The sequence below is a fragment of the Microchirus variegatus genome, assembly GCF_963457635.1.
Source record: "Microchirus variegatus genome assembly, chromosome: 3".
NCBI lineage: Eukaryota > Metazoa > Chordata > Actinopteri > Pleuronectiformes > Soleidae > Microchirus > Microchirus variegatus.
In genome coordinates this window covers 10,897,497-10,924,319 of record NC_139804.1, presented here as the reverse complement: position 1 = coordinate 10,924,319, position 26,823 = coordinate 10,897,497, and the positions used below count along the sequence as shown (strand labels likewise).

At 41.7% G+C, this 26,823-nt stretch overlaps 1 protein-coding gene across 1 annotated transcript in view; it reads left to right on the top strand.

Annotated features, from left to right (window-relative positions):
• Positions 1-26,823, top strand: part of cux2b (cut-like homeobox 2b) — a gene marked incomplete at both ends in the record, with an annotated part of 121,975 nt that overhangs the window by 27,003 nt on the left and 68,149 nt on the right. Inside the window, 2 exons of the mRNA XM_083886091.1 lie at positions 17,897-18,007; positions 21,257-21,304. Coding sequence (XP_083742217.1) covers positions 17,897-18,007; positions 21,257-21,304 — 159 coding nt within the window. The remainder of the gene's footprint in view (positions 1-17,896; positions 18,008-21,256; positions 21,305-26,823) is intronic.

Here is a 26,823-nt window from a genome sequence, read left to right as displayed (position 1 = left end):
AGTGTAACCTGTAACCTGTGCCTCCTTCTTTTCCTCATTTGGCAAATTATTACATCCATGGTGAGAACAAACTGTTTCCCTACTTAATAATTCACATCACTTTCATCTGATACTCAGTCACCATGGGCAATTTAGTAGTTGAATAATTTTGTGAAAAATTTATTTATTATCGCTGTGCGTTATGAATCTGGAGAGATGGTGGGTAGAGTGGTGGAGGGGTTTAAATTGGGTCTGTAGAGCGAGGGATCCAAGGGTAGGTAATGTGTTCTAATGTTCTCAGCCATATGCATTGTTTTCAGGGCTCATCGGTTTTACATCGATTCCCACTGAAGTGTTTAATTGCATCATGAATATGATCTAATTCTGTCCTTTTCACTGGAAACTGGAGCACTCTCTACAAATGATGTACAGCCTTGACAGCACCACATCAGGATGTATTTTATATGGAATGTAAATTATAGTGTTAAATTAGCCTGGAAAGATAACTAGCTGGCACGGGGGAATGGACTCAACAGTTTAATTTAGTGTCAAAAGACCATGAAGGGATAAATCACCTCTCTCTCCCTTCTCTACTATGCCATATTAGGCTTTAATCATTCTCTTTTTCTTGTAATATCACTTGTTTTTAACTGCTGTCCAAGAAGCTCTCAAGAAATGCATGTGGGTTTCTTACTGCATAATTTCACTGCTTATAGTTTGAGTATGTAGAGGACAATATTTTAGCTTTGCTCCATGAAATACACTTATTGTAACTTTACCTAGAGATCAAAATGGCACCAGGGGAAATCTTGATATTGTTTACCACCATCAACAGTGCTTCATTTTGGCTCTAAAAAAAGAAAAGAGGAGGAGAAAAACTGAGACTTTTCTATGGAGTCTTCATGAAACACATGAAAGCCACTTGGTTTATAAGAGAGACCTCTTCCCATTTCCTGTCCTCAACGCTGGAGTGTTTGTCGGAGTGGCCTTGCCATTATCTTGAGTTACCCTCTATGACCCGAATAGGCCTCAGTGCCTGGGAGCAGTCCTCTTGTAGCCTGGTCTATCTTGTCTGATTGTGTCCTTGACAACAACTTAGAAGAAACCACCTGGCCAAGATCTGGCGTTTAATGTGAGAACTCTCTTGACTTCGTGTTCCCAGACTTCTCGCTGTGAACTGATATTAATTTTAATTCACATATTATTTGCTTGGTGGGATGCAGGAAGCGAGAGGATCGTGAAAGAGCTGGATGGGGCCAGAAAACAACCCCTGGGTGACTTACATTCCCATACAGACTGATGGGTATGTGGATAGAAGCACTTTGTACACCAACTGGAAGACCAACCACTCACCAGAGCAGAGCCTGGTCACATTGTTGCTCTTTGAATTCCTTTGCTGCACTTTTGATTTTGACAGCTCTCTGGAGAACAGAGCCCTTAAAATATCAAGTGGTGCTGTAGTTGTTTTCCTTGTTTTTATCTCTGAGGAGGGGGTGATGGTGGGTTTTGGGAGGAATTGGTTTGTTAAATGAGCTATGGGAGGTCTGCTGAGTTTTTTTTTTTTTCCGTTTGCTTTTTTTGAGTACGGGGGAGTTCAGTCAGATGAGAATTGCTGTGTTGGGCATTTGAGGCAGCTGTGTGAAGTCATTTTCTGGGAGTGCAAGCGGGAGAGAGGTGCGGATTAGGCAGCGCCTCTGAGCCGGAACAAGTCTGTCTGGGAAGGGATGAAGGCTACAAACCATAGATCTAATTCCCGCTCACGCTGCTAGACAGCAGAGACACTCTCACACAGCCAGTGTGAATTAGGCCCATTTGCTCCCCTCAGTCTGAAGCAAGTGAACACTGGAGCAGACAGGGAGAATTTGACAGACTCCTCACATCCTGCCCTCTCTCCCCCAACTCCCCACGCTGTTTCCAGCCCATCTCTAAAAGCTGTCTCCAGCTCGTGCTCATTTTTATTGTTTCTTGTGCTGCAGGTCTTTATTATTGCTGACATTAACATGAACACACAGTGCAAAAACAGGTTCCACTGTGATGTTGCGAGGGAGGGGGAAAAGGGTATTCCACTGGCTGTGCAGAAAACGTTTGCACCTGTGGCCCCATTGATTGCGTGCTCGAAACTCCAATGCTCTGAAGTTCATGTCTTTTTAATGCGTGTAATGCTTTGCCTCAGGTCATGCGATTGCCCTGAGGTTAAGGAAGGTTCACAGGGGCTTGTGCAGTGGTGGATTAGCCAATTTGCTGTCCTCTATCTTCTCTCTACCTTACAAACTCTACTTCCCCTCTCTGCCTCCATGTGCACCAAACCAAACCTTGCACCCTCGCACCAGAATACAAAAACCTGACCCCAGAGCCATGCACTACAGAGCTGTGATCAATATGACCCACATATACAGTCTCCCCCCAATCTATTTTTGCTTGTGGGTCAACCACAGTTTTGGAATGGCATAAGGGAAAGTTGAAATTCAGAGCTGATTTAATCTCTTAAGAGTTGTAATTTGTAAAGAGGTCCTGATCAGCTTTAACATTTACTTTAAAATGGTTAGTAAAATAAATAACATTCCTGAGTTTCCAGAGAAAGAAGAATATACTCTTAAGTCATGAGTTGAACTGCTGAGACTGCAGGGACCACTGGTAGAGAAAGAGGTGCTACCAGCTCACTGTTAGCTAAACCAGCACTGTATTTGTGTATATGTCAGGAAATGTGTTCCAAAATGGAGAAAATATTGCTTTCCTACATGTTTGTTGAGCAGGTGGTTTGAGTCAGGAGTGTTGTGTATGTTTACATGCCATACAAAGGGATACGTGTTGTCGTGAACTGTAGTTACATCCAAGTTCCTGCAGTTGAACGTTGGTACACTGCAGCCTACAGGAGAGATTTAAATGAGGCATCATATTAAATTAAGACCAATTTTGTAAAATACAGGTAATATGAAATAAATGCCACAACAAGTCTGCCCCAAATAAAGCCCTGCAGCTGGCATAAATAGTGCGAAAAAAAAGTTGTAACTTATGTAGTCCAAGGGCCTGTAGGATCTGTGGCACTTTTACTGACAATGTAAACAGAGTTTCCCTCTTTAGTTCAACCACTTTTGCAACACTTGTTTCAGAGAACCTCAAAAAATCAATTGGACTGCTTTAGTTATTAAGGCTGGTTTTAGAGCTCTGCTGGTTCTGAGGAAAAATGGAGATGTTGGTGTGAGGGTGGGCCCCCTGTTCACCCCCCTGCAGTGCTTGTCTCTCCCATCACAGTCATCTGCACTCTGCGTGTCCAGTAATGAGTTGTATTACATGCTCTGTGGTGGGCAGGTCTTGTGTTAGGAGGTTGTATTAAATTTTTTTGTGTGCTGTGAATGGAGGGGAAGGCTCTCTGTGTGTCTTTGAGAGGCACTGAATTGAAACGGTGTGCACAGAGTGAAGCTGATGAGGGGAGAGCGAGTCCTGAGAGGAACACGTGGATGCCTGGCAGGCAGGGAGACACTGTGCTGTGTTTGTGTGCACTTGTGCGTCGACACGTATCTAACAGTGTGTCTGCAAATGCTCAATGTGTGTTCACTGCCAAGGATTTCATGGAAGTGTAAAGCTGGATATAAGCTGAATTAACCTTAGTTAGTCGGCTTTGTTAGCCCACAATTTTAAACCACGTTCCAAGAGATAGCATTTATTATATGAATGGAAATCTACTCCAGTCTCATCTCATTCATCATCCAGCCTTTCATTGTGACCCTACCTCAGAAATGGCCAGGGTCGTAGCTATGGGCTAAGTGATTTTATGAGCACCATCATGGGTCTTGGGTCTTATTCCTCTTTTGTAAGGATGCATTTTCTACTTAGATGGCAACAAACTGCATTTGCACTTAAAACATATTCTGTAATCTTCTGTTATTTTACATACAAATTGCATCCTGGGCAATGCATTCATCATTGCTCATATCCAGCCCACTCTTAAATGAAAAATGTATCTCAGATGAATAATGGATCCCTCCATAGTATAATTTTGTGTTTCTTGAATATAGTCGAGTGTTTCTCCTCCGCCTTATCCGCTAAATTCCCCCCCTCCCCCGCCTGGATGATGTTTAAGAGGAGGTAGATATGAAGAAAAATTACTTTTCTACCATAGTTATTGTTTACCTGAACATTTTCTCAATATGAGCCCTCTTCGAAACGCATAATGTGTGGAATATAGTGACAAAAAAAGTAAGCCGCCATTGGGAATCGTGGTGCAGTGACTTCAAGACACTGCACATTTGAACGGTAATCAATCATGATCATGTGCCGTACCTCTTAAGGTGTAAATTTAGTCAGTATGGAACAGTTGGTATGATAGGGTTTGTGAATAGGTAGTGCACATGGGGGGGCGTCGTCGTGGCGGCTTTGTGGGGTTCCTCTGAGGTCTATGGGTGGGCAGCCTTGTGTGAAGCCAGGAGAATTGAGGTTGAGTAGCCGAGCCCTTTGTCTTTATCTCTAATTACATGGTAGGGCTTGGGGAGAACTTTAAAGCCCCCAAAGATATCTTTGTGTCCCTCCTAGTTGCACCACAGCAGCATCTGAGGGTGTGAAGCAGAACCATGTCTAGTGGGGCTCTAATCCCACCAAAGACATTATCTCTGGGGAGCCACCGGTGTTCTCTACTCTCCATGGCAGCTCCACAGTTTGCCACATTCTAGCCCGCTGCTGGGGGAGAAGCATGCTGAGGCTGTGGCAACCCACTCTGTTGTGCTCTACTTGCTCCTGTCGGTTTTTGTCGTCCCCAAAGTGTCCTAGCCTGTCCCTGGGAGACTTCCTGACACTGAGTTTCAGATGGGAGGCATTGGACCGAGTCAGCTGGTGTCACAATGTGGATTGGAATTCACAGTTGGGATAAAATATGAAACAAATGTCATTATACATATGTTTTCTACCGTTTGCTCATTCATCTGTTTCCTTGCTTATCCTCCCACACTCTGCCACTTGCCCTGCCATATAAACCTGTGTAGGGTTGACTGAGAGAGAAAAACATGTAGAATAGGACAAATCATGCATTATTACCAGAGGGACCCACTTTTCAACACCTTTATAATGTGTCATGCTACTAAAGTACATGAAAAAGTCAATCACATCTGGTGGTGCAATTGACACAATTCAATGACCAATAAGTGATCATGACATTGTTTTTAGAAATGGAGGACAACATTATTGTTGTGGTCACCTGGTCATCGTGCCACTCTGCGATTGCATATATTGCATAAAAATGATCCCATGATCCTCATTACATGTGATTCTCGCATAGTTGCGAGTTTGATGTTTTCACTCTGGTGTTCTAGTGATATGAGGTGACACCATCAGACGAGCACAGCACAAATGAAGAAGGTTAAAAAAAGGCAGAATTATTCCCAGTCAGTTAAGTGTCCTTTGATTCCTTTGCAAGTTTAATCTGCAGAAATCAATAAAAGGATGCATGTTGGGCCTGGAAGTCAACAGCAATAGTGTTTGATGGGTAAACGGACAACCAAATGGATGATGTGGGGGAGCATTCATCTTTCTTTGCTAAATTGGGCCGTGAGGCCCAGACTAATTGATTGATTGCATGACTTGCTGATACAATCAAAGCCTGGCCTGATTTATAGCGATAAATCAATTGATAAATAAAGTTTTCTGAGCTGGGGTTGGTTTGTGATTGTTGGGAGAAGTGTGTGTGTGAGACACATCCGTCTTGGTGCCATCAGCCTTGTTGGTTTAGTGTGGTAATAAGAAAGGCCCTGATCTCCCAGCTGACATTTACAAAGAGCCGGCTGGCTATGACCTGCTCCCTAGATTAACCTCCACTTGTTCTCATAAGCACTACTGATATTAAAAGATGTGGAGCAGCAGCAGCAGCCGGGGGAAAAAAAATGAAGTGTGACTTTTTTCACTTCACTGTTTGCATACATCATTAGGGGGAACAACAAAAAATCAATTGCACATTCCAGAATAAATAAAAACAAATATCTTGTGCGGCATAATGCGAGGGGGACTCTTGTTGACTCTTTCCAGATTACATTTAGTCGGGCGTTTAAATGCTGATTTACAGCAAGATGGAGTCCGTTACCCACACTCGACTGCCTGTCTTGCCTGCCTGTTCATAATATGAAATGGAAGTTAAACACTGTGAATCTCCAGTGTGGGGAGGAGGGCTCTGGACGTGTGGGCAGTGTAGCATCAAATAGATTGTGTTTCCTCTCGTGTAAACCCCTAATGTGTGCCGAGTGCTCTGACACAGATGAATGTAAGGAATTTGCTGTAAAGACTTTACGGCCCTTTTGAGAGACATGGCTGAGAACTGGTAGAGGGGAACCTGCTCCACGCCCCCCTGACCACATGTCCACACACACACACACACACACACACACACACACACACACACACACACACACACACACACACACACACACACACACACACACACACACACACACACGCTTGCACAAGTGCTTACACATGCACACACGTCAAGGCACACAGCCCTCCAAGGAGAGCTGCTACATCAAACTGGTGAGGCTGGCGCGGACATCGGGGATACTTTTTATTTGCTTGGGGTCAGAAATGGCGGCCCTGATGAGGTGATGAGAATTTTCTCACAGACACTGTGTGCTGTCTTGGCAAAAACTGACACCACACTTATCATTTAACATGTGAGATCTACACATCTCCTTGTGCAAAACAGCAGAAATGATAAAAAAAAACAAAAAAAAACACTTTTTCAAGCGATTGCTCCCATTCTGGGGCAACGGAGCCCTTCTACCAGATCTTCAAACCTTTGTGACGCCTCTCTGAGCTCTCAGCTGCTTGTTGTCAACATTGGTTTTATTCCCACTCTCACCGCTCTATTTAGAGCCATTTATTTTTGGTTCAAATGCTGTAAAATAAAAGTGCAATGGAAAGTAGGAGGGTAAAAGAGTGTTCCCTGTCTCTCTCAGACAGGTGGCCCTGGTTCATGTCGCTTGGCCCCAGGGGCCCCGCTAACTGAGTCTGAGCGAGAGGAGGGACACATCTCTCAGCACTACACAGGTGGTGTGAAACGCAGGCTTCTCTCCACACCTGAAATATTCAGATTCTTCCAGCAGCGCTGCTTTGATCTCGCTGCAATCGACATGGGAAAACGGAGAGAGTAAGGGGGAGAAAACAACAAAAACAAGAGGAAGAGCAGCACACCTGAGAGGGAACAGATTGACATTTCTTAAGAGAGAATAAAGAATCGCAGGTTAGCTGTGTTGCAGTGCTGCAGCTCGTCAGTTTCAGGTGAAAGTGGGCCATTGCGGTGATGGCTGTGCATCTGTGGAGCCTTCCTCCTCTCCTATTAACTGACCTCAGTGGTGTAGCTTCACAGAAACGAGTCCCCTCGCTGTGCACTCTTCGTTTTCCCAGTTTGAAAGGAGCACAAAAACAAACATTGTCCCCAATTTTAATGTTCGAGTTCAACGCTGTCGCTGTTCCTAATTTATTAAAGCGCCCACCTCTCCAAAAACTTTGGAGCCACAGCAGCTCATTTGTGGCCTTGGTCATTTTAAAACCTCTCCTTTTCTCCTGCATATTCACATCTCCATTTTAGTTGATCATTTGGCCGATTGAGGTTATCATGGCTTCTCTCAGGTTTCAACCCACTAGTCTGCTAATGAATCATAGGACTGTGTAATTAGTCACCCTGCATGTACCGCACAATGACAATAGACACCCTGATTGTAACCACAGAGTTTGAAAGGAGCAGAACAATGGTTGGCCTTAATGATGATAAATAAGGTGTTGTAATTGGCCTTCGTATGGAGCATTCGGCCATGGATTGCAATTTGAAGTTTTTAATTGGAGGACATTTTAAGTAATTCTTTGGATTCACAGTGGATAGAGTATTCTGTGAAAGGGCTGTAACTAGATGTTTTCATGCTGCAACTTGATAGCATTTTGAATAAGACTCACCAATAAGCAGAATAAGAGCCTCCGTGATCAACTGAAGATCTGTCACCAGTACACCAATGAGGAATAGGAAGTGTGCGTGTGTGTCCAAGTGCGAATGCTGGATTTACAGTGAAAGAAGTGTTGACAAGTAGGCTGTGCTCTGGTGCATCAGGCGCCCAAAACTCCCTAAATGAAGCCGGGTATGACGAATAATGGCTGACAACACCAGTCACACCTTTTGCTGATGATTGTAATGCTCACACGCTTCTCCTTCCTTTTGTAAGATTTAGCATGCTGTTTGAAGACAGCCTGACTGACTGGGGATTAATTATTTTGGATGATTTATCAGACTTACCAGTCCAGAGTTTAGAGAGGTGTCAAAATGAAATGTGATTTTCCTCGTTGGTAAGTCTTCACAATCTATACACTACCTACAAATTTCTCTGCACAGTGTGCTCGGTATCACTGCTGCAGAGGAAACGTTTTCAAGATGACTATTTTAGGGCTTTCTGAAAAGATTTTCTTAAATGATGAATCTAGCAATGACTGTTAAAGAGACACATTTTTCAATTACTCTTTATTAATTGCTGACTAATTTGTTGATCAGCAATTATTTTTCTGTTACTCAATTAATGCAATTTGGAATTGTTTTATTTGTCGACTAATAGTATGTCAGTTACTTTTTCATTTGGCTCGTCCACACGCCTACGCTTAGTTTCACAGCCATAAGAATAAAACAGAAAGCTGTTATCCTTAGTTGAACTGCCCCATGGCAATCCAACCATTTATTTGCTTAAGTATTTTACAGTTTAATATTTTGCTAATGCTGTAAAATAATTTCAGCAGTTAATTAATGATATGCAACCCACAGAGTTAATGGCTAATGTTGGTAAGATCACTGTTATCACGGTGTGACATGCCAAACCTGTTTCTTTTGCATTGTGGGTGGACTAGTGAGAAATTTAGTATGCTAAATTTCTTGTTAACTGCAACCGCAGAAAAGTGTATGTGTGCTTCAAGTCACTCATTCATGGTCAAAACCATTAGTTAAAGAACAGAAAAAAGGACATGTTCAGGAAAGCCTGGCCTTTTATTATTTGTCACCGGCTAAGCTAGCATGCACTACGTTAGCTTAGCTCTTCCACACGGCACCTCTTACTACAGTTCAGCGCTTGAGGCCGCAAACATAACAGGAGGTTCATCATTCGGAATGAATGCTCATATTAATACAAGTGTTCAACAATTCATTGGTATATTTTCATTAAAATGCTCCCATACTGTTAAAATTTTTGTTTTAGTATTTTCTGCCCTTGTTCCTCTCACTCCGTGGTGCCATCTTTATATATTCTTCTTCATTAGTGAGTGCAGTCAAAGCAGAAGAATGTAGCCTACATGAAAATGAGCTAATTGTAGCAGTACTTTTTGTTGCGATATGAAATCATTTTACCTCCATGACCTTCTAAACATCATTAAAATAACTACTTTTCAGCTGAATGGGCTGTGAGCAATAGTCACATGGTCTCACTGACAGTTGGCTGCTAGTACATGTTGTTTAGAATGGTTTGACATTTAAAGAAATGCCTATTTGCTTTCTTCGCAACAGTTATATGTAAAAAATGATATGAGTCCGTTAGCCTAGTAGTCAGTGTGTTGCAAGCTTAAAGCTGGGGACACACTACACAACTTTCACAGTCATTACCTAGCATTTCAATGCGTTTTCTGTGATCAGATGGCTATCGTTTAGTGCATCACATGTGGTATTAACATGCTTCTCTGGTGTCCACATCAAGATCTGATTGCTGTCTGATCACGGTCACCTCTTCTGCAAATATTTCCAGCAGGAAGTTCAGCGTCATGCCCTGTGTGCGGCCATATCATCATCAACAACGTTAGCCACACGTGAAGTTGCGCCACTGTATGTAAGTTGTCTTTGACAAAGGATTACAATCCAATCATAGAAAACCCATTTAAATGCAATTTAGGGGTGGGGAAAAAAATTAATTTACATATGAATTGCGATTTCAAAAATCGATTTTTGAAAAAAAAAGTTTTTTTTTTTTTTTTTTTTAAACACCAGTTTATGTTATTTGTGTGCAGTTTATTTTGTAGCTTCTGAAAGAAAAAGGCAGCTAGCCTAAGCTTTTATTTATGCAAGTTATTTTTTTGTACAGTAAGTAAGTTTTTATTCGTTTTGAATGAATAAATGTTAACCTCTGTCTTAAGTTTGCCTTTGTGTATCTTATACAAAGTGTATTGTTTTGATGCCATAATTTGCCTCAAAACACTATGCATTGTATCAATTTTTGAATTGAGAATCGTATGAATCGAATCGGTTGAATCGATTTTGAATCGAATCGTGACCCTAAGAATCTTGTCGAATCATGAGCCACCCAAAGATTCACATCCCTAATGTTTGGTACTTGGAGCTAATATGACAGCTGCGACAAAACTGTACAGTCTCCTCCTGATCGGATAGCAACTGGATCACGGTGTGGATACTGGAGACACGTTACTACCAGGTGTACATGTGGTGAAGCGATATCTGATTTTAATACCAGGTGTAAAGGAGAAACAAAACAAACTCCACGATGTGAAGGTGATGGTGTTTTAGAGCAGTGTAATAGTGGTGTGGATTTAATAAGCTTTGGTTAAACTGATGGGGAGTAAAAGTGAAGGAGCATTAGTTTGTGGTAAATACAGTGCAAAAGTCTCAGGACACCACCAGCTTTGGTGTTTTTCTGTCTGTCAAATCCTGTGATCATTGGTATTTGTCTTATATTGCACTTTCAATCAGTTTAACTCATAACACATGTATGTTGATGCTCAAGCATGTCTTTAATAAACCTGGTGTACTAGACTTTTCACAACAGATATTTCTGTAACACACATTCTTTACCAGTAACATTATAGGGTTCCACTCCAGGGTTAGCCAGAGTCATCCTATTGTTCAAGTGTTTCTTAACATTTTCTGACATTTTACAGACCAAACAATTACTCAATTGATTGAGAAAATAATTGACAGATTAATCAATTATGAAAATAATTGTTGGTTTCAGCCCTAGTTCCAATAAAGTGATAGAGAAATAATTGGTCATTGTATAGTCATTATAGCTTTGCTAAAGAAACACATGTAATGGTCAAAGACTTTAGCACAGTACTGTAGATGGATGGCGATGCCAGGTGTGAGGTCAGTGGCACCTCCCACTCCCTCATTCTGCATGGTTCAGCACACATGCACATTACAGGCCTCACATATACACTGCCTATTTTCTCTTAACTGATGCTGAGACCAAGCAGGGCAGATAAGCTTTAGTTCTGGATCTTTTATACATGTATGGACAGACGCCAACGTCTCTTCCCCACATCACTCCATCCCCCCACCAAACATCTCCTTCTTGCCCTAGTGGCTGGAGAGGAGGGTGGGGGGTGGTGGCGGGTGTTGTTCCAGTAATAATGTTGAGGCCAGACTAGACTGCAGTGATTGGGACCATTGATTGTGGTGATTTGATTTATTGATCAGTCCCCTCTCTCAAATGTGGCGTCTGAGATGCGGGGCTAATCTGAGGTAGCTAAAGACAATCTTGTGCCTCACAGAGAACGGGAGGTGATAAGAAACGTATGAAAGGAAACTACACTTATCTTAATCACACGCCAGTGCCTGTTCTGTCTTGCTGCAGCCCCGGTGCGTGGACGTCAGCACACGTGTCTCAGTATATGCGTGTGTGTGTTTGTGTGTGTGTGTGTGCGTGTGCCCAACCGCTCTTTTGTGCAAGACCTTGTGCGATTGTGTGTGTGTATTTTTGTGTCGGTGTGCGAATGCGGTGGGGGATGTGAGGCAGTACAGTCACCAGGCAGAACAGAGTGGATCTATAAATTGATGGAATTCAAAGCCTCCAGCATCGATTACCATTATAACAAACAGCAGCACACAGAATGTCTGATTATTTTTAGACAAAGATTCTGTGCTCTCAGCAGCAATTCTGCTGATGCTGTCACACTTTCAGACATCTGCCTATGATTGCAATTAGATGGGATACAAAAAGAAAAATAATACCCCATCTGCATTTTCCCCTTTCTCCTCCTCCTCTCTATTTTTTCCTCTTTAATTTGTGCTGTCCAAGCCCAGCACACACACAATAGTGATTTTGACTCAGTCTACCTCATTGCAGTACCTTGGTAGACCCCCCCCCCCACCCAGTTGTCAACATTTTCCAGCCTGAGTTGTCTTTGTGAAAGGCTAGAAAATAGCTTACCACTACAGATGTAATCAAGATGAGCTAGGTTTAATGAATCAATGTCAAATCTACTCCAGCACAATACATTAGTGAGCCCTGCATTTTACCTACAATATTCACACTTGCACAGATTGTCCCAGTGCCTCTTTCCGCTCTGTTTTTGTGCCTTGTACATCTTTGCTAGATTTGATTATAGATTTTTTTTACCCTGACTTTGCTGCCTTTACCTAAAACACACATAATTTTCCAGCTATCATTAAAATGAAATAGTTTTTTTCTTGTATACAATCCTTAGTGCTGCGTCTTTTTTTTTGCACTGGACTCTGTAATCACCATCCAACAGGGTCTGGAATAGAGGTGTTGAAAATAATTGTATCCAAGATGAATTGCGATGTGGACATGGACAATACTGCATGGCTGCGGTGACAGCATATGATTATTTATAGCCGTGTACCATTGCTTGTTGAGTTTCCAGTTGCTATAAGCCGCAACACAACTGCAGGTCTATTTGGTTTTGTTTTTTAGGGATGATGCATTTCATTTTCATCTGTCAAGAAATGTGTTTGAATTCATATTTATCTGCCTATTGAAAAAGTAGTCATGCACCTTAATGTACAAAATGGAGGATCACGCCCAAATCAAACATCAAACCAAATTGTTGACATGATGATCATAATCAAATCAAATCATGGGAAAAGTGAAGATGGACAGTCCTATAAACCTGAGCCCTTTGAATAATATCAGTGGTTGTTGGATAATATAATAGCTCCACCATCACTGATCGGAAAGGCAGAAAAGCGTTGTGCCTACATTTGTAAGCCAAACAACATGGTTGTTGTTTTTTTTCTGGTGTTCAGTAGTTCATTGAGCTTCAAGTCCATTTACTGACTGCCAAAAGGCTGCAGGTCTATCCTGTTAAAACCAATAAGCTTCTTGTTCTCTGTTTTTGAGTCAAAAGTTCCCAAGATTGCTTTTCCCCTCACAGTTTGTCTTGAGCACATCGGGACTGGTTCCATGTATAAAATCCCTCTCTCCTGTCCCTCCAGCCCCAGTGACAGCTTCAGCCTCCCCAGGGGAAACTCATCAATTATAGCTGGATGTTTGACTGGCAGAGGCTTAATGACAGGAGCCCTGTATTGACCGCACTGCCACACACTGAAAATTTAGTCCCAGTTGTCCTTTTTAAATCCCGTCAAATTATTACCAAGAAGCTTCTTTTTGAATGGCGACGTTGAACTTGTCTTTTCCTCTATTTAAGAGTTTGAAACATTAGAAGCAACATGTGTTGATGCAAATAATCTCACAAAGGACGTTGATCAGTATAATGGGAGGTCAGGTTGTGGGATCTTCAGGTTGCCATTGTTGTTGGTTGAAATGAATCAAATCTGATTGAGAGGCAGAGGAGAAATCTTCTTCAGTGTCTTTGTGTCCCAAACTCTCTATTATGGATCTTCTTCCATCATTCGTCTGAGCAAGACACTCAAAATAGCAAACAGTCAGTCGTAGTTTTCATTTGATGGGCTGTTGCTCAGGCTTCCCTCCCTCCATAATGGGTTAGGAACTGTTGGGGTGCCTTTCAGAAATAACCACACCATTATGATCGCACTGTTTGGCTCTTATAAAGCACGAGCAGTCACTACTCTCATCAGCTAAGCTGCAGTAAGAAGTGAGCCCAGCTCTGCGTCGAGGCCACTGAAGCACTGGTGAACTTGAATCACCACACTGTTATATCTTAAGTACTTATAAAATCCACTCAGCCACTTCTAGTGGAATTTTCTCTTGGCAAGATTAGCTGGTCTGGGGTCATTTGAATCTAGCAGAGGTTGGCCAGCTTCTGAAAGCACTTTCTCTAATCTCAAGGAAGACTCATCCCAGATGGACTAACAGGAATTTATAAAGTACTGTCGACTTATCCACTTCTGCCATGGCCTTTTTCAACGACAGTACGTTTCACCAGGAATGACACATTTCACACAAACCAAAATGTAATCTAAACATTTGGATTCTTTCTAAGTGTTAAACTCGACTGTTTGTGATAAACAGACATTTAAATCCATCCCATGTCTTGCAACAAGTAGGAAATGGTGCAGAGAGTGTCCTCACCAAAAAAGATGAGTTTTTTAGTCCGGTTCCATGTTTTTACCGACAAATGTTGGAATTAAATTAGAAGTTGACCAATATGAGTTTTTCTATGGCTGATGCAGATGGCAATTTTTAGACATCAGAGTTCTTTTTTTGATAAATGATTACTGTTATCATAACTGTTATGATAACACAAGAGATAAACTATATACACAGTATTTTCAACTACAATGATCCATAAACTAAATATTTAATACATGAAACAAATTATTAAAAAAAGTAAAACAAAAGTTTTTACTTTTGGATGAAAAGTTTTAATAATTGTAATAATTGGCTGATTAAATCATGATAATTGTACCTAACCCATGGTTTACACAGCACTATACTATTAATAGTCTTAGTAAAGGTATTTAATATTTTAAAGTTCTCATCCTTGCAGTGAGACATAGAGCAGTCAATATTTTGATGGTCTTTCATGGTACAATATAAAAGGAAATGGTTTAAAATTTGAATCAATTATTACAATTACTGAACAAGTTATACTAAGTTATGTTAAATTTGAATGACCTTTCCATTATGTGATATAGAAAATGAAATTGTGCTTTATTTAACTTGCAGACCTTTTGAATGGACCTACATAATTAGTGTTAATCAGTACTTTTTGAGTTCAGTGATGCTGCATCACATTTTTTCATAATCATTTCACAGTAAATATTGACCTGAAACTTGACTTTAAACTAATGATTGCAAATCTTTCAGGCCTGTGATGACATTCTCCTCCCAACAACTATTGCCTTTGTTTGAAGTCAGCAGACAGCAAACCATTTTGGATATATATTTTATATGACAATATACAGGCCAAAATCTTAATTGTTGTATTGCATTATTTAAAGGGATACATCACCGATTTGAATGTGGCTTTGTATTGCTAGAATAGCAGTAGTGTTTTTTAGAAAATGTGCTTCCCTCCCTCAGTTTTTCACTGAGTTGTAAAAAAAATATGTTTTCCAATTTCAAAATTTGCCCTACTGTGATGCAAAACGCGTCATTTGACTCACAGTAGGGCACATTTGGATAAGGGAAAACTGATTTTTTTAAAAGTCAGGGAAAAACTGAGGGAGGGAAGCACATTTTCTAAAAAATACTACTGCTATTCTAGCAATACAAAGCCACATTCAAATCGGTGAAGTATCCCTTTAAGTTTGTGTTGTATTTTGCAATAAAATCCATTAGGGCTGAAACAATTACTCGATGAATCGATTATTAATCGTCTACTATTTTGATCGGTTTGAGTGTTTTTTAAGGAATTAAAACAAGTTTACTGATTTGTCTGCTTCTTAAATGGAAATATTTTTTGGTTTATTTGCTCCGCATAACAAAGAAAACAGAATAACAAAGCAATACATTTGAGAACATCATCATTTACAGATTTGATAAACACTGATCAGCATTTTTCCACATTTTCTTTAGGGACATAGCACTTTTTTTTTCCCGATGGCAATGATTAATAACTTATTGTGTTGTTAAAAGACTTGTTGCCAGTCTGTCTTTTCTCTGAACTTGTGATTTACTGCATTACACTGCATTAGCCGTGATTTATTTGCTAACACATTGTCACCCTCTTCAAAGTTAAACCTCCAAGAGTGTCAACAAACCTTGACAGCCACATTCATTGCTTACAAAACACATTTGGCAAGTTGTATTTTTTTAAGTGAAGCATCTCCCCCATAGATTTACATCCATAACATCAGACTGTGCACTCAGTCCTGCTTAAATGCACAGCATGTCATCTCTGCCACTAGGGGTCTCTCAATTTGATGACATCGGGGAGCTGCATAAGATCCTGAGCTTCAGCTCACTTTCGAATTAAGTGACTGAGCCTGTTATTATTTATGATTTCTGTCAAAGGGAAAACCCCTATGTAAAACAGCTGCAGCTCCACAAACTGAATTATTGCATTTGAATTATTAACTGAATGTAAACAGTCCATTTATCCAATATAAATACAGATGGATTTCTATCCATTTAAAGACAGTTGGAATCATTTTGGCTAATAAGCACTCAACTCAAAACTGTATATGTTATGTCTTATTGTTTTCGGGTATTTTAATTAGGGCTACAATGCTCATCAAAATGCAAAGAAATCATTAAAACCATTGAAATAATTTAACACTGAGTGTCAAACATATGGCCTGCGGGCCAGAACCAGCCTACCAGTGGGTCCGATCTGGCCCCTGGATGAATTTTGTGATTAATCATAATGTAAAATACAATATTTTTAATTTCCAGATACCTGTAAATGGTAAACTTAGGCATAATAGTGTTGAAAGTGCACTTCATTAAATACAGAACAGGGTGAAATGTCCGGTCCAGGGACTTGAACCAGCAGCCCTTCAATTAACTGCCTTCTCCTGACCGACAGGCTGCCGCCATCTCACGAGGCCACCGCTGCCAAACTTTCAAACTTCCATTTTCTCACCCCCCTTTTTTTTCCTCTTTTGTGTGATGATTTATTAAATTGCCTTTAAGTAAGACTGCAGATTAATTAAAACACAGCCAATTTAATTTCCCGCCGACATATATAAATTCACAGTGGTAATTGAATCCCCCTCTCCACTTTTATAATGTAACCCCTCATTTACAAGAGGAGATCCTCATCAATAACCTCGAATCTCAGTCAGAAAGGATGAGGAGGTGAATGCACACTTGTCTGTTAACAGCACTGCTCAGCACAGGAGAGTGGAGTTTGAATCTGTTTTCCTTTTTTCTTTTTTTTCCCCTTCCTGTTTGCTGAAAGAGCCGGGAATTGGACGACTGATCGATATTATCGGATTTGCGGATGGCATGTGGTGCAGCTGAGTCCAGCATGAATGCAAGGTTCTGTTGAAGGGGCTGGCTTTGCACAGACAGCTCTGAACACTGGATCAGACATGTTTGCTGGGGTGGAGCTCTCATTTTGCATCACACAAGCATGTAAACAGCCAATGTGAGGAGACATTAATGGTGAATGGTAATAGTGATCGGGCCGCTGTCGTTGTAGCAAAAAGGGTAATTTGGTTAAAGCTATGGGCGCGGCTGTCATGTATGGAAAATCAGTGTGGGATCAATTTAAAGATCGGTGCAGGCGATGGAAGAGAAGCCGAAAATAGATGTGACCTGTGGTAATTACAGCAGATGGTGAGGTGTTTGTATGTTTTGAATTGGCTCTTTGCCTGAGCTTAAAAAACAGCCCTTCATTTCAGGAGGAAGCGCTTATTTGTTTCTGAGGTGGTTTGTCAGTTTATTGGGTCTCTACACTCCACCCCCCACCCCTCACTCTCACTCACTCATCCACTCTATGTCTCTCTACTCCCTCTCTTCTCTTGCCCCACTCCCTCACTGGCGCTCTATAGCCGTTGCAAGAGTATTGATTATTTCAAATACTGATTATCTAAAAGGCCTTCTGCTACTGTAGGCATTGGATTTATTTTGGCTTAATTATTTATGGGCCAGGGCTAGCTGTAAGTATTACTGCTGTGAGATCATGAAGGATTACATTGTTAATATTCAGCAGTGTATTTTTATTTATGTACACTCTAAGCTTTACTGGATGAGCGTTGGCAGGCTGGCTCCCCAAAGTGCAGACTCTCTCTCTCTCTCGCTCTCTTGCTTGCTTCCACTCACTGCCTCTCTCTCCTTTTGTGTGTTCATAGACGGAGCTAAACTCTGTAGCATCTGAGCTGGCGGGTCGACAAGAGGAGAGTGAACATTCCCACAAGCACCTGGTAGAGCTGAGCAGGGAGTTCAAGAGAAATGTCCCTGAGGTGAGTCTGGCAACCCCCCCCCCCCCCCCCCCACACACACACACTCACTTTTTTATAGCTTCATGTGTCGTTTCTCTCATCTTCACCTCAGCAGGTACTGCATCGCCAACGCTGCTCGAGCCCCCGCATTTACCTTTGTACTTAAAAAAACAATAAAAATCTGCATTAGTATATGGTAACATGTACTTTACTATACCCGCCTCTCACCCCCCTCTGCTTCCTCACTCCCTCCCTCCCTTCCAGTGAGCACAGTTAATATTTAAATGCAGAGGCCTTTCAGTTACGCCGTCTGTCTGGGTGGGGTGAGAGTACAGCAGGTTCATTTACAAATAGGTGGGCAAAAGCAGAGAAAAAGAAGTCACCACGGTGTCAGAGTTGGCAGCAGACTTTGTCCAAATGTCTGTGATGTAACAGGGAACAGGTGTCTCTCTCCAAACCCGCAAAAGCAACAGGACTCTGACTAAACACAGTCTTCTGAGCACTCCCCCCCCCCCCCTCCCCAGCTTTCCGACATGACTGCAACAAACACTTCCTGTGCTACTTTTCAAAAATAGTTTCATTGAAGATGAATGTACAGTGGAAATTCAGGCCAAAGAAGAAAGGAAGAAACACAGTGATTATTGGAATTGTAAAGGTGCAATTCGAGCTCATGTGTATATTAAAGCTGCAATAGACAGTTTTTGGCATGCACTTTTCATCAAGTTGTGACTGATTTCACTCTGGAGTGGTGACAGAAAACCAACACCACTGTTCCATTAGAGAGGGTTGTGAATCTGGATCTAGATACGTGGACTACGATTCAACTCAGGCAAGATACTTTCTATCATGGAACGAGTTCATGCAATACGATTATTTTCATAATATAGGCATTCATTTTAATAACAAACTAAGATCCAGATCTATTACTGCTTATACTTTCAAATACATATTTTATTATTAAAAGAACCAGATCATCCAGTGTATTTTCTTTCATTTTATGACAAAATAACTCCCCTCAATTTCACAGTTAGTTAAGAGCCTTTCATTGTGTTTACTTTGGCACAGTCAGATAAAAAGAGAAGGAGAAAACCTGAGGCCTAATGTATGAATAAACATTTTTGACGATTTAAATTTAAAGTGAAGCCTATCTGACCCACCCTTACCTGTAAAATAAAAATAAAACTGCCGTTTAGACACCTCCATTTTCTCATCTCTTCATGTCTGGTAAATTTTTTCACCTTTTTCTCTACAGCGCTCCCCCTTGTGTCTGCCACTTTATAACCCACTGTTGTTAAAAACTCACGGCTGGCTCTTTGCCCTCCTTTCTCCTCCACTCCCACAAAGTTGGTGAACACAAGCCATGGAGCCATGTCCACGCCGTCAGGTTTACAATATCTGCTCAAGCCCGAACCGCAGCCCTAAAAAGTCAGAACTACACGTCACCTGCGCTCTCTCTCGACTCCACTGCGTACTGACATCATCCATATGCAAACCTACACTACTGGTTATAATGGCCCACTTATTAAGGAAATGTTGGGTTTAAATCGGGCTCAGGCTCATAATTACAGTTAATTGGTTTGGTCAAGTCACAGATCACCTTGTGGCCTGCCTGAGACTTGCAACCAGCTCCTACTGCCCTGACGACAAATGACTAGCTTCCTCTTCCCAGTGCCACAGCACCATGGTAGAAAAATGCATACATTAACATGTTTCAGCAACTCACAAAATACGTTTTCTATTATATCTGGATGTGTCAGTTTCTTGTGTAACTTTGTAACATCATTGAAAGGCTGTCAGCAAACGATGACTACACGAACCAGTAGATCTGGATTAAACCCTCACCTATAACACTTACTGCAGCGGGATGGCTGAGAAATAAAATATAAAAGGCTAATTAATTTTTGATATACAGTGCATTCTTCTGTATTCATATCACTGCAAAGTATAGCATTCATTCAACGTCAACTCTGAGTTAGTGTTTGTGTTTCTAAATGGCATTTTACTACTGCTTCTATTCACATTGATACAAATGAATTTCCTAAACTAAACCTTTTTTCTGGTCACTGTAATTTTTTTTCCGCCTCTGATGTGATGTCAAGGAAAAAGATGATTGACAAAATCCTCCATCCTTAAGGTCATCAATCTGTGCATGTGGACATGTGAAAATAAAATATAAATTGACCACAATTGAATGTAGAACATAACGTGCACCTGTCGTGTCTTTGGTGTCCTGTACTACACTTCTCATGAGATTACGGAGCTCAAAATAATAAAATCATTGTATTATTGCTCGTACCGGTCAGTACCAGCCTACTTCAAGCACTGAAGTAATCATATTAATCTTGAACGGCAGATAAAGTTAATACTAGAAAAATAAATAAGGAGGCATGCAAATAGTGTAATTTAAGTAATTTAACCGATGAGTTCTTTGACTCGCCAAGTAATTAAAACTGCCGCTGACATCATAAACCTGACACTGATGAATGAATCACTCATGTGTCCATTATTTAACGTACTCTTCCATTTTAAAAGCCACATTGAGGATGTTTCATCTCTTCTCTCTGCATCGCTGCTGGCTTTCACTTTTCACCTGCCTCATGTTTAAAATGTGCCGAGACCTCATTCCGCTTGACTTTTGACGCAAAAATGCCTCTTGAGGTATTGAAGTGAATGCACAAAAGCTAACTCCGTGAACGATAGCAATATGAGTTTGTCCTTTCTTTCTTTTTTCTTTCACATCATCTTCTTTGAAACGACCATTTACTGGCATGAAGTCAAAGAGAATATTTGTATATTTTATAAATGAGCCCACTGGCTATTTGCTGTGGTGATGCTGGCTGCCTCTCTCAGCCTGCGTATGCAGTGTAGTGCTGTAATCTTGTCAGTATAATACAGGCGTTTAAGACCGGATCAGCCTGTCACCAGTGGCAGCACAATCCCTTTACCTGAGGCTGTGGGAGCTTGCACAAGTCTGAAGCACTGAGCTCTAACACAAACCACTGGAAAGCCCCGCTTTTCAAACATGCCCACTCAAACACGTTAGGTTTTACCACTAATACCCACACCCCATAACAACATACCTAACACTCGCATTCATGGAGCGTAAGTGGAGCCACGGAGAGAATCCATTAACATTAAAGATTTTCAGTCCACTTTCTTCTGGTGCTGTTTGTGCCTCACCTGGGGCCCAGTGTGGTTCATGAACAGACGGAACATCTGCAAAAATGAAAAATGCTGAGACGGAGTTTGTCTTTTTTTGTCTCTTAATAGGAAGTCCGGGAAATGGTGGCACCTGTTCTCAAGAGTTTCCAAGCTCAGGTGAGTCTCACGTCTTTTTCGTCTTTTTACAGGTTTATGAAGGCTTATACACAGCTTGCAGAATAAAACAGACACAGTCTGGGAATTGCTATGTAGGTTACTGACATCATTGGTAAAGAGCGGGAGGACGAGGACATCGCTCTTCACTTTGAAAAGAGAAAGCGTGTGTTTAAAAGCGGATTTAAAATAAATACATCTCCAATCCAATAAATATCCAAAAACATGCAAAAAAAATGTATGTTCTCCCCACCTTTTCCCTTTCTAGTGCCGCTGATTCACCAGCTTCCTGCAACAGTGTGAGTGAAATTATCGTAATAACCACACGTTGGTTTTGGCATGCAAACACATTTCAAAAAGCACAAACCGTTGTACAGTTACGGTAATGCAAAAGTGTGCTTGCGAAAACATGTCGTCTGCGATACCTTCGGTGTTAAAGGGTTTTTTGATGGTGCAAATAATAATATTCTGTACAATTAAATTGTACACAAGTGCATTTTTCCTGTTGCCTCAACAGGACAGAATATATCAACGTTCAACTCATTTGTTCAGTAACATACTGTCACATTTATTTGAACAAAAACAATGTTACTTTGTAGTTTTTCTCTGTTTCATTCTCAGGTTTCTCAGACAGTTTTTTGAAGGGGTGGGGATGCTAACTTCATCCACAGGTTTCTTTTTTGAACTTCAATGCTTACAGACAGGAATTAAATGAGTGTTGACCGCTTGGACAAAATTCACCATTAGTCAAGACAATAGAAAAATCACACCTTAACAGCTTGTGTTTTATGTGTTTTTAAAGATAAGACATGATTTCGCTTAATGGGGGTAGGTTGTAAGTAGCAGTTAGCGACCAGGGGGTGACTCAGTTAGCTGGTTGCAAAAATAACTCATTTTGAATGGAAGTCTGTGGAAAAATGAGCTTCTATATCTCCCTTGATTTATAACGTCAGTTAACATTTTCCTGAGGAGTTAATGGTCTCAATCGGTAGTTTCAGGTCTTCTTCAATAGCACACAATATTTGTATTCTTACAATTATTTTCTCATTTGGAGGAAAATAGACGTTAAGGCACAGCACATATTGTCCAATAGGAGCCTGGTTGTAAGTGAAAGTGTGAACTGGGACGAGAGACATTCCTGCTGGACGTCGACCGCTATAGATCACCGTGCTCCTGGAATGAAGGATCTGATAGATAGGGGCGAGGAATCCCTGGCATAGTTTTCATGTTCCTGCTCATCTGCTGCTTATTGACTGATGCCTTTTCTGTCAAAGTGAAGTAGCATCTATCTGCCATTAGATGATCAGATATCTGGCTTCTCATATTTTCTTGGCTGAGACAAGCCCTCATTTCCTGTTGTGATGGTGCATTCACTGTGCCCCCTCCTGACGTTGCCATATTGAAAAAGTCATCTGATACCTACCAAGACTCTGCTCCAGCCATTAAACCAAGGTCATAAATCACATTTGTGTGCTGCGTTATGGTCCGCAAAGCAGAGGCTTATGGAAATGATACCACAAATATGTTTCCAGTCTCACTCTCTGCCCGGCGCTAACCTGAAAGCCCCCCCCATCATCGGTAAACATGAGAACACTCAGCATGGATTGTTCAGTTCTCTTGGAAGTGATTATTGGCAGCTTCTTTTTAATGCTTTGTAATTGACTATGCCCAGGCAACAGTGCTCCCTGGCAGCAGCTATCACGCTCACCGCTGCACTCTGCAATGCTCTGTGGTTGATTTGTGTGCTAATTCAATTACTCAGACTGTAAAGTCGCACAAATATCAGAGCCACCCTTCCATATCTTTATTGTGCAAACAGGAACCCAAAGGATTAATTTAAGTATCATTGATGTCTGACAACTGGGAGTCTAGAGATGCTTCATAGTAGATAAAATAGATGGCTGATAACTGAGCCGATGATTTTTTTTTTTTTTTTTTGCTCTTGTTAGCTGTGAGTCTCTGTGGGCACCTCTCCGTCTCTGTTGTGTAACTTACACAGACGTACCAGCTGCACATTGATAAGTAAGCAGCAGTGCAGTGGAAAAAGGTCCCCTTTTTTTTTTTTTTTTTTTGATGCTGGTGAAGAGCAGCGCACAACTCGGCACACCATAATAATATGATCCTCTGGTGTTTTTCTGATACAGCTCTGACCTATTGGTAATGTCAAACAGCTTGCGGAGGATTGTGAACTTTTACCCAGCGGTAGTCTGCGCGACCTCGGTGTAAGCTATGGGACCTCGACCTGCTGCCGCTGCAGGGGGAGTGTGTGTGTGTGGAGAGGGTGGAGCTGGATGTGCTTGTTTGTCAATGTGGTTTGGGATAGACTAAAGCTCCCCTACAGCTGCACTGTACAGGTGGTGAACGAGAGAATAGTCCACACGTGTGCGTGTGAAGATGCCGATATGTGAGAAATAACTGGGTCCTCGCCTTCGTCACCCCCCTCCTCGTAGATCGGCCCACAGGAGCGCCTTGTTGTATTTTGGACCCTCATCATGCCACTTCTAAAGCACAAGGCGGCTCCTTTGAAGTGTTTGCGACATGACAGGTTCTCTTTCTTTTCTTTTTCATTTCAATGTTCCCCACCCACTTTCTCTCTCTTCTCCCGTCCAATCTCGCCTTCTAATTATCGCTAACCAGGCGACTCTCTTCTCCCGTCCAATCTCGCCTTCTAATTATCGCTAACCAGGCGACTGATTAGAAACACGTTGGCGACCTAGTTTTTCTGCGGAGCTGGAGGAGGAGAAAGGGTTAATCCCAGAGCTGGTGGCTGTCATTGGTCGCTTCCCTCCTTCTTCTCCTCCTTTTCGTTCTGCTCTCCTCTTTCTTTCCCTGGAAGTTTGCTAATGAGGTCCCGTCAGAGCTGAGGAGAGGTGTTAATTTGGCCTTGTGAAGTAGGAAGGAGATTAAGGACAGTGAGGAGCTGAGTTTACGGCTTAAAATACACCGCTGTCCTTATTAATCCACAGGTCCCTGGGAGACTGGCATTTTTGGTTTTTATAATGAACACTGTCTTATAATGAAGGTAATTTTAATAAAAATTTACGGCAAAAGAAGAAGAGACCGTACGCGTCTCCGCGGTTCTCAGGCACACCTTTGGGGCTGAGGGATATGACAGTTATTTCTCAAATAACTGATCGCTGGAGAGACGGGCCCACTGGGCCACACTGTTCACACACAACTTTCACACAAACCCTCGCTGCCATCTGAACACACCGATCACATTCTTCACCAAGTCTCACCAAGACTATGAAGGCTTCTCAATGCAATTTACACCTCCCTCTCACTTTGGAGTGTAAACTCCCCTCAGGATAAACCTTTGTGAGGTGGAGAAAAAAAAAGAACAGTGACGGATTTCTTGTATGTTTGTAGCCTTTTTTCTCTTTTTTTTCTTCCAGCTTCTACGAGTCTGGAAAATCAAACCAAAATTAACCAGTCATTCTATTTTTCTCCCCTCAGTCTGATGTCCTTTTGTGCTCTCAGGAAAAAGAAAACAGCAGTATGGGTCCCTAATTACTGAAACTTGCTTTACAATGATAATCCGCGGAGTAATTTAGCGTGCACAATGCGCAGATGGAGATTCTGATAAATAGTTTGTAACGTGTAATTAGCAGCTCTGCCGGTTACATACCATTAACCCCTCAAGCTCAGGAATCATTATTGGCCCTCATTATCAAGCAGCAAGGTACGATTGAGCTGACTAGACATCAAAAACATCAAACAGCTATTAAAGCGCAGCAAACTGGGGGCCGGTGGACACCTGTTTAAGAGTCTTACTGTGCCACTGCTTCCCCTGAGGTTGGGAAGTGATGATGTGTGGGGGTGGACTGTGATTTTTATGTATGTTGTTTGTCGTTGCTTGTTGTTTCTGTGAGAGCACAGAAGGTGTTTTGACTATGCAGCTTCTTCCATTAAAGAGAGCAGAGATCTCAAAATGGCTGCTTCGTCGCACCTATGCAGCCCAGTTCTGATGTTGAGGATCGAGAGAGGAGAGTCCAAAGCGAATTCTGTGGGCTTGTACCTTTTTTGATTTGTACTCCAGCTGCTCATGTAACACTCTTTTCTGTCTTCGTCAGACGTCACATTTGACTATGGTTGTAAAAACAAGGGATTATGTGCAACAGTGGCCGTAAACATCAGATAGCCATATCCATTTTCCCGTCATTTATCTGCAGCTGTTCGGACCGGAGCCGTGGAGTTTAGTTTGAGTCTCGTCTCAGACCTTTTTCACTTCACCTCGGCCCCAGGTTCACCCGCAGTGCAGCAAGGTAGACAAACACCGTCTTTGATCATCCATCGAGAGTGGACCAGGTCTTCCTCCTTTTGATTAATTCCTGAAGGAAATGATAATTTCTCTTGAATGTATGAATATGTTATGAATAGTGGGCTGAATCAAAGAGTAAAGGATGATAATTAATTACAGCGCTATGATAAAAGGCTGTGGGTGTTATGACGCAAGCTTCCTCCGTGTCATTATGAGCGGCTCCGTAATTACCTTTCTGCACGAGCCAGCGCTCCTGGCGATGCTGGCGGTGAGACTGCCGCTCACTGAGTGAGTCTAACGGCCATAAAGCTTTTCCCTGCCTAATTGTCTGAGGGGCTCTATGGCGCTTTCATAGATGAGGGACTGCGCCGTTAGGAAAAATGCTTGGCGACACTACAGCTTTTCCAGCTCAATGAAGACGTATCTTCATCTTGGGCTAAGCCTTGCAGTGATTAGGGTACAGATTGCTTGAGTGGATGGCTAACTTGGGAAGGCGCAGGTTGGGAAAAATGTGAGCAGCAGTTTGATACAGAGCTGCCTCTTGACCACATACAGTTTTAAAAGCAAGCAAGTAAACAATTGTGTTGTATTTTTAGCACATCATTGGCCTACATATTTTCATGGCAGCAGGCCAGAGCCCTGACATATAGTTATTATTAGTATTCACACATTATTAGTATCCACACAGCTTAATGTAAAGGGCATTTATTGCCTCTTTCACACTTACAAAATAATGACTATGCCAGGGATTTTTAATCCATGTGGTTGAAGCTGCTAAAATAAGGTGATTAACACCATTGTCAGTGGTTGTTCTGCCCTGTGGTGTTTCACCTGTGAATTGTGATGTCAAAAAGCAAGCGCCGTGAAAAATTAGTCAAAGTAGAAAAACACAACTCTATAGCTGTCAGTGATGATTCACGTTTAGGTCCATGGTTCTCAAACTGTGGTACGAAGCCTTTCTGTGGTGGTACTTGGAACATGAGAAATACTGTTCTACTGTATATACCAGGGTATACGATTGCAGTGGAGCTGGGGAATATGTGTTGAAAATGAAACAAATACAAAAATAAATTAAATAATAATAGCTTATCTCTCGCTCCACCGTAATCTAATTTCACCATACCAGTGTCTAAAACAGTTTTTCCCAACCCTGGTCCTCAGAGCACACTGCCCTGCATGTTTTAGATCAATTGGTTCTCAAAGTGCGGCCCGGGGGCCAATGGTGGCCCGCAGAAACATTTCTGGCGGCCCGCAATGAATT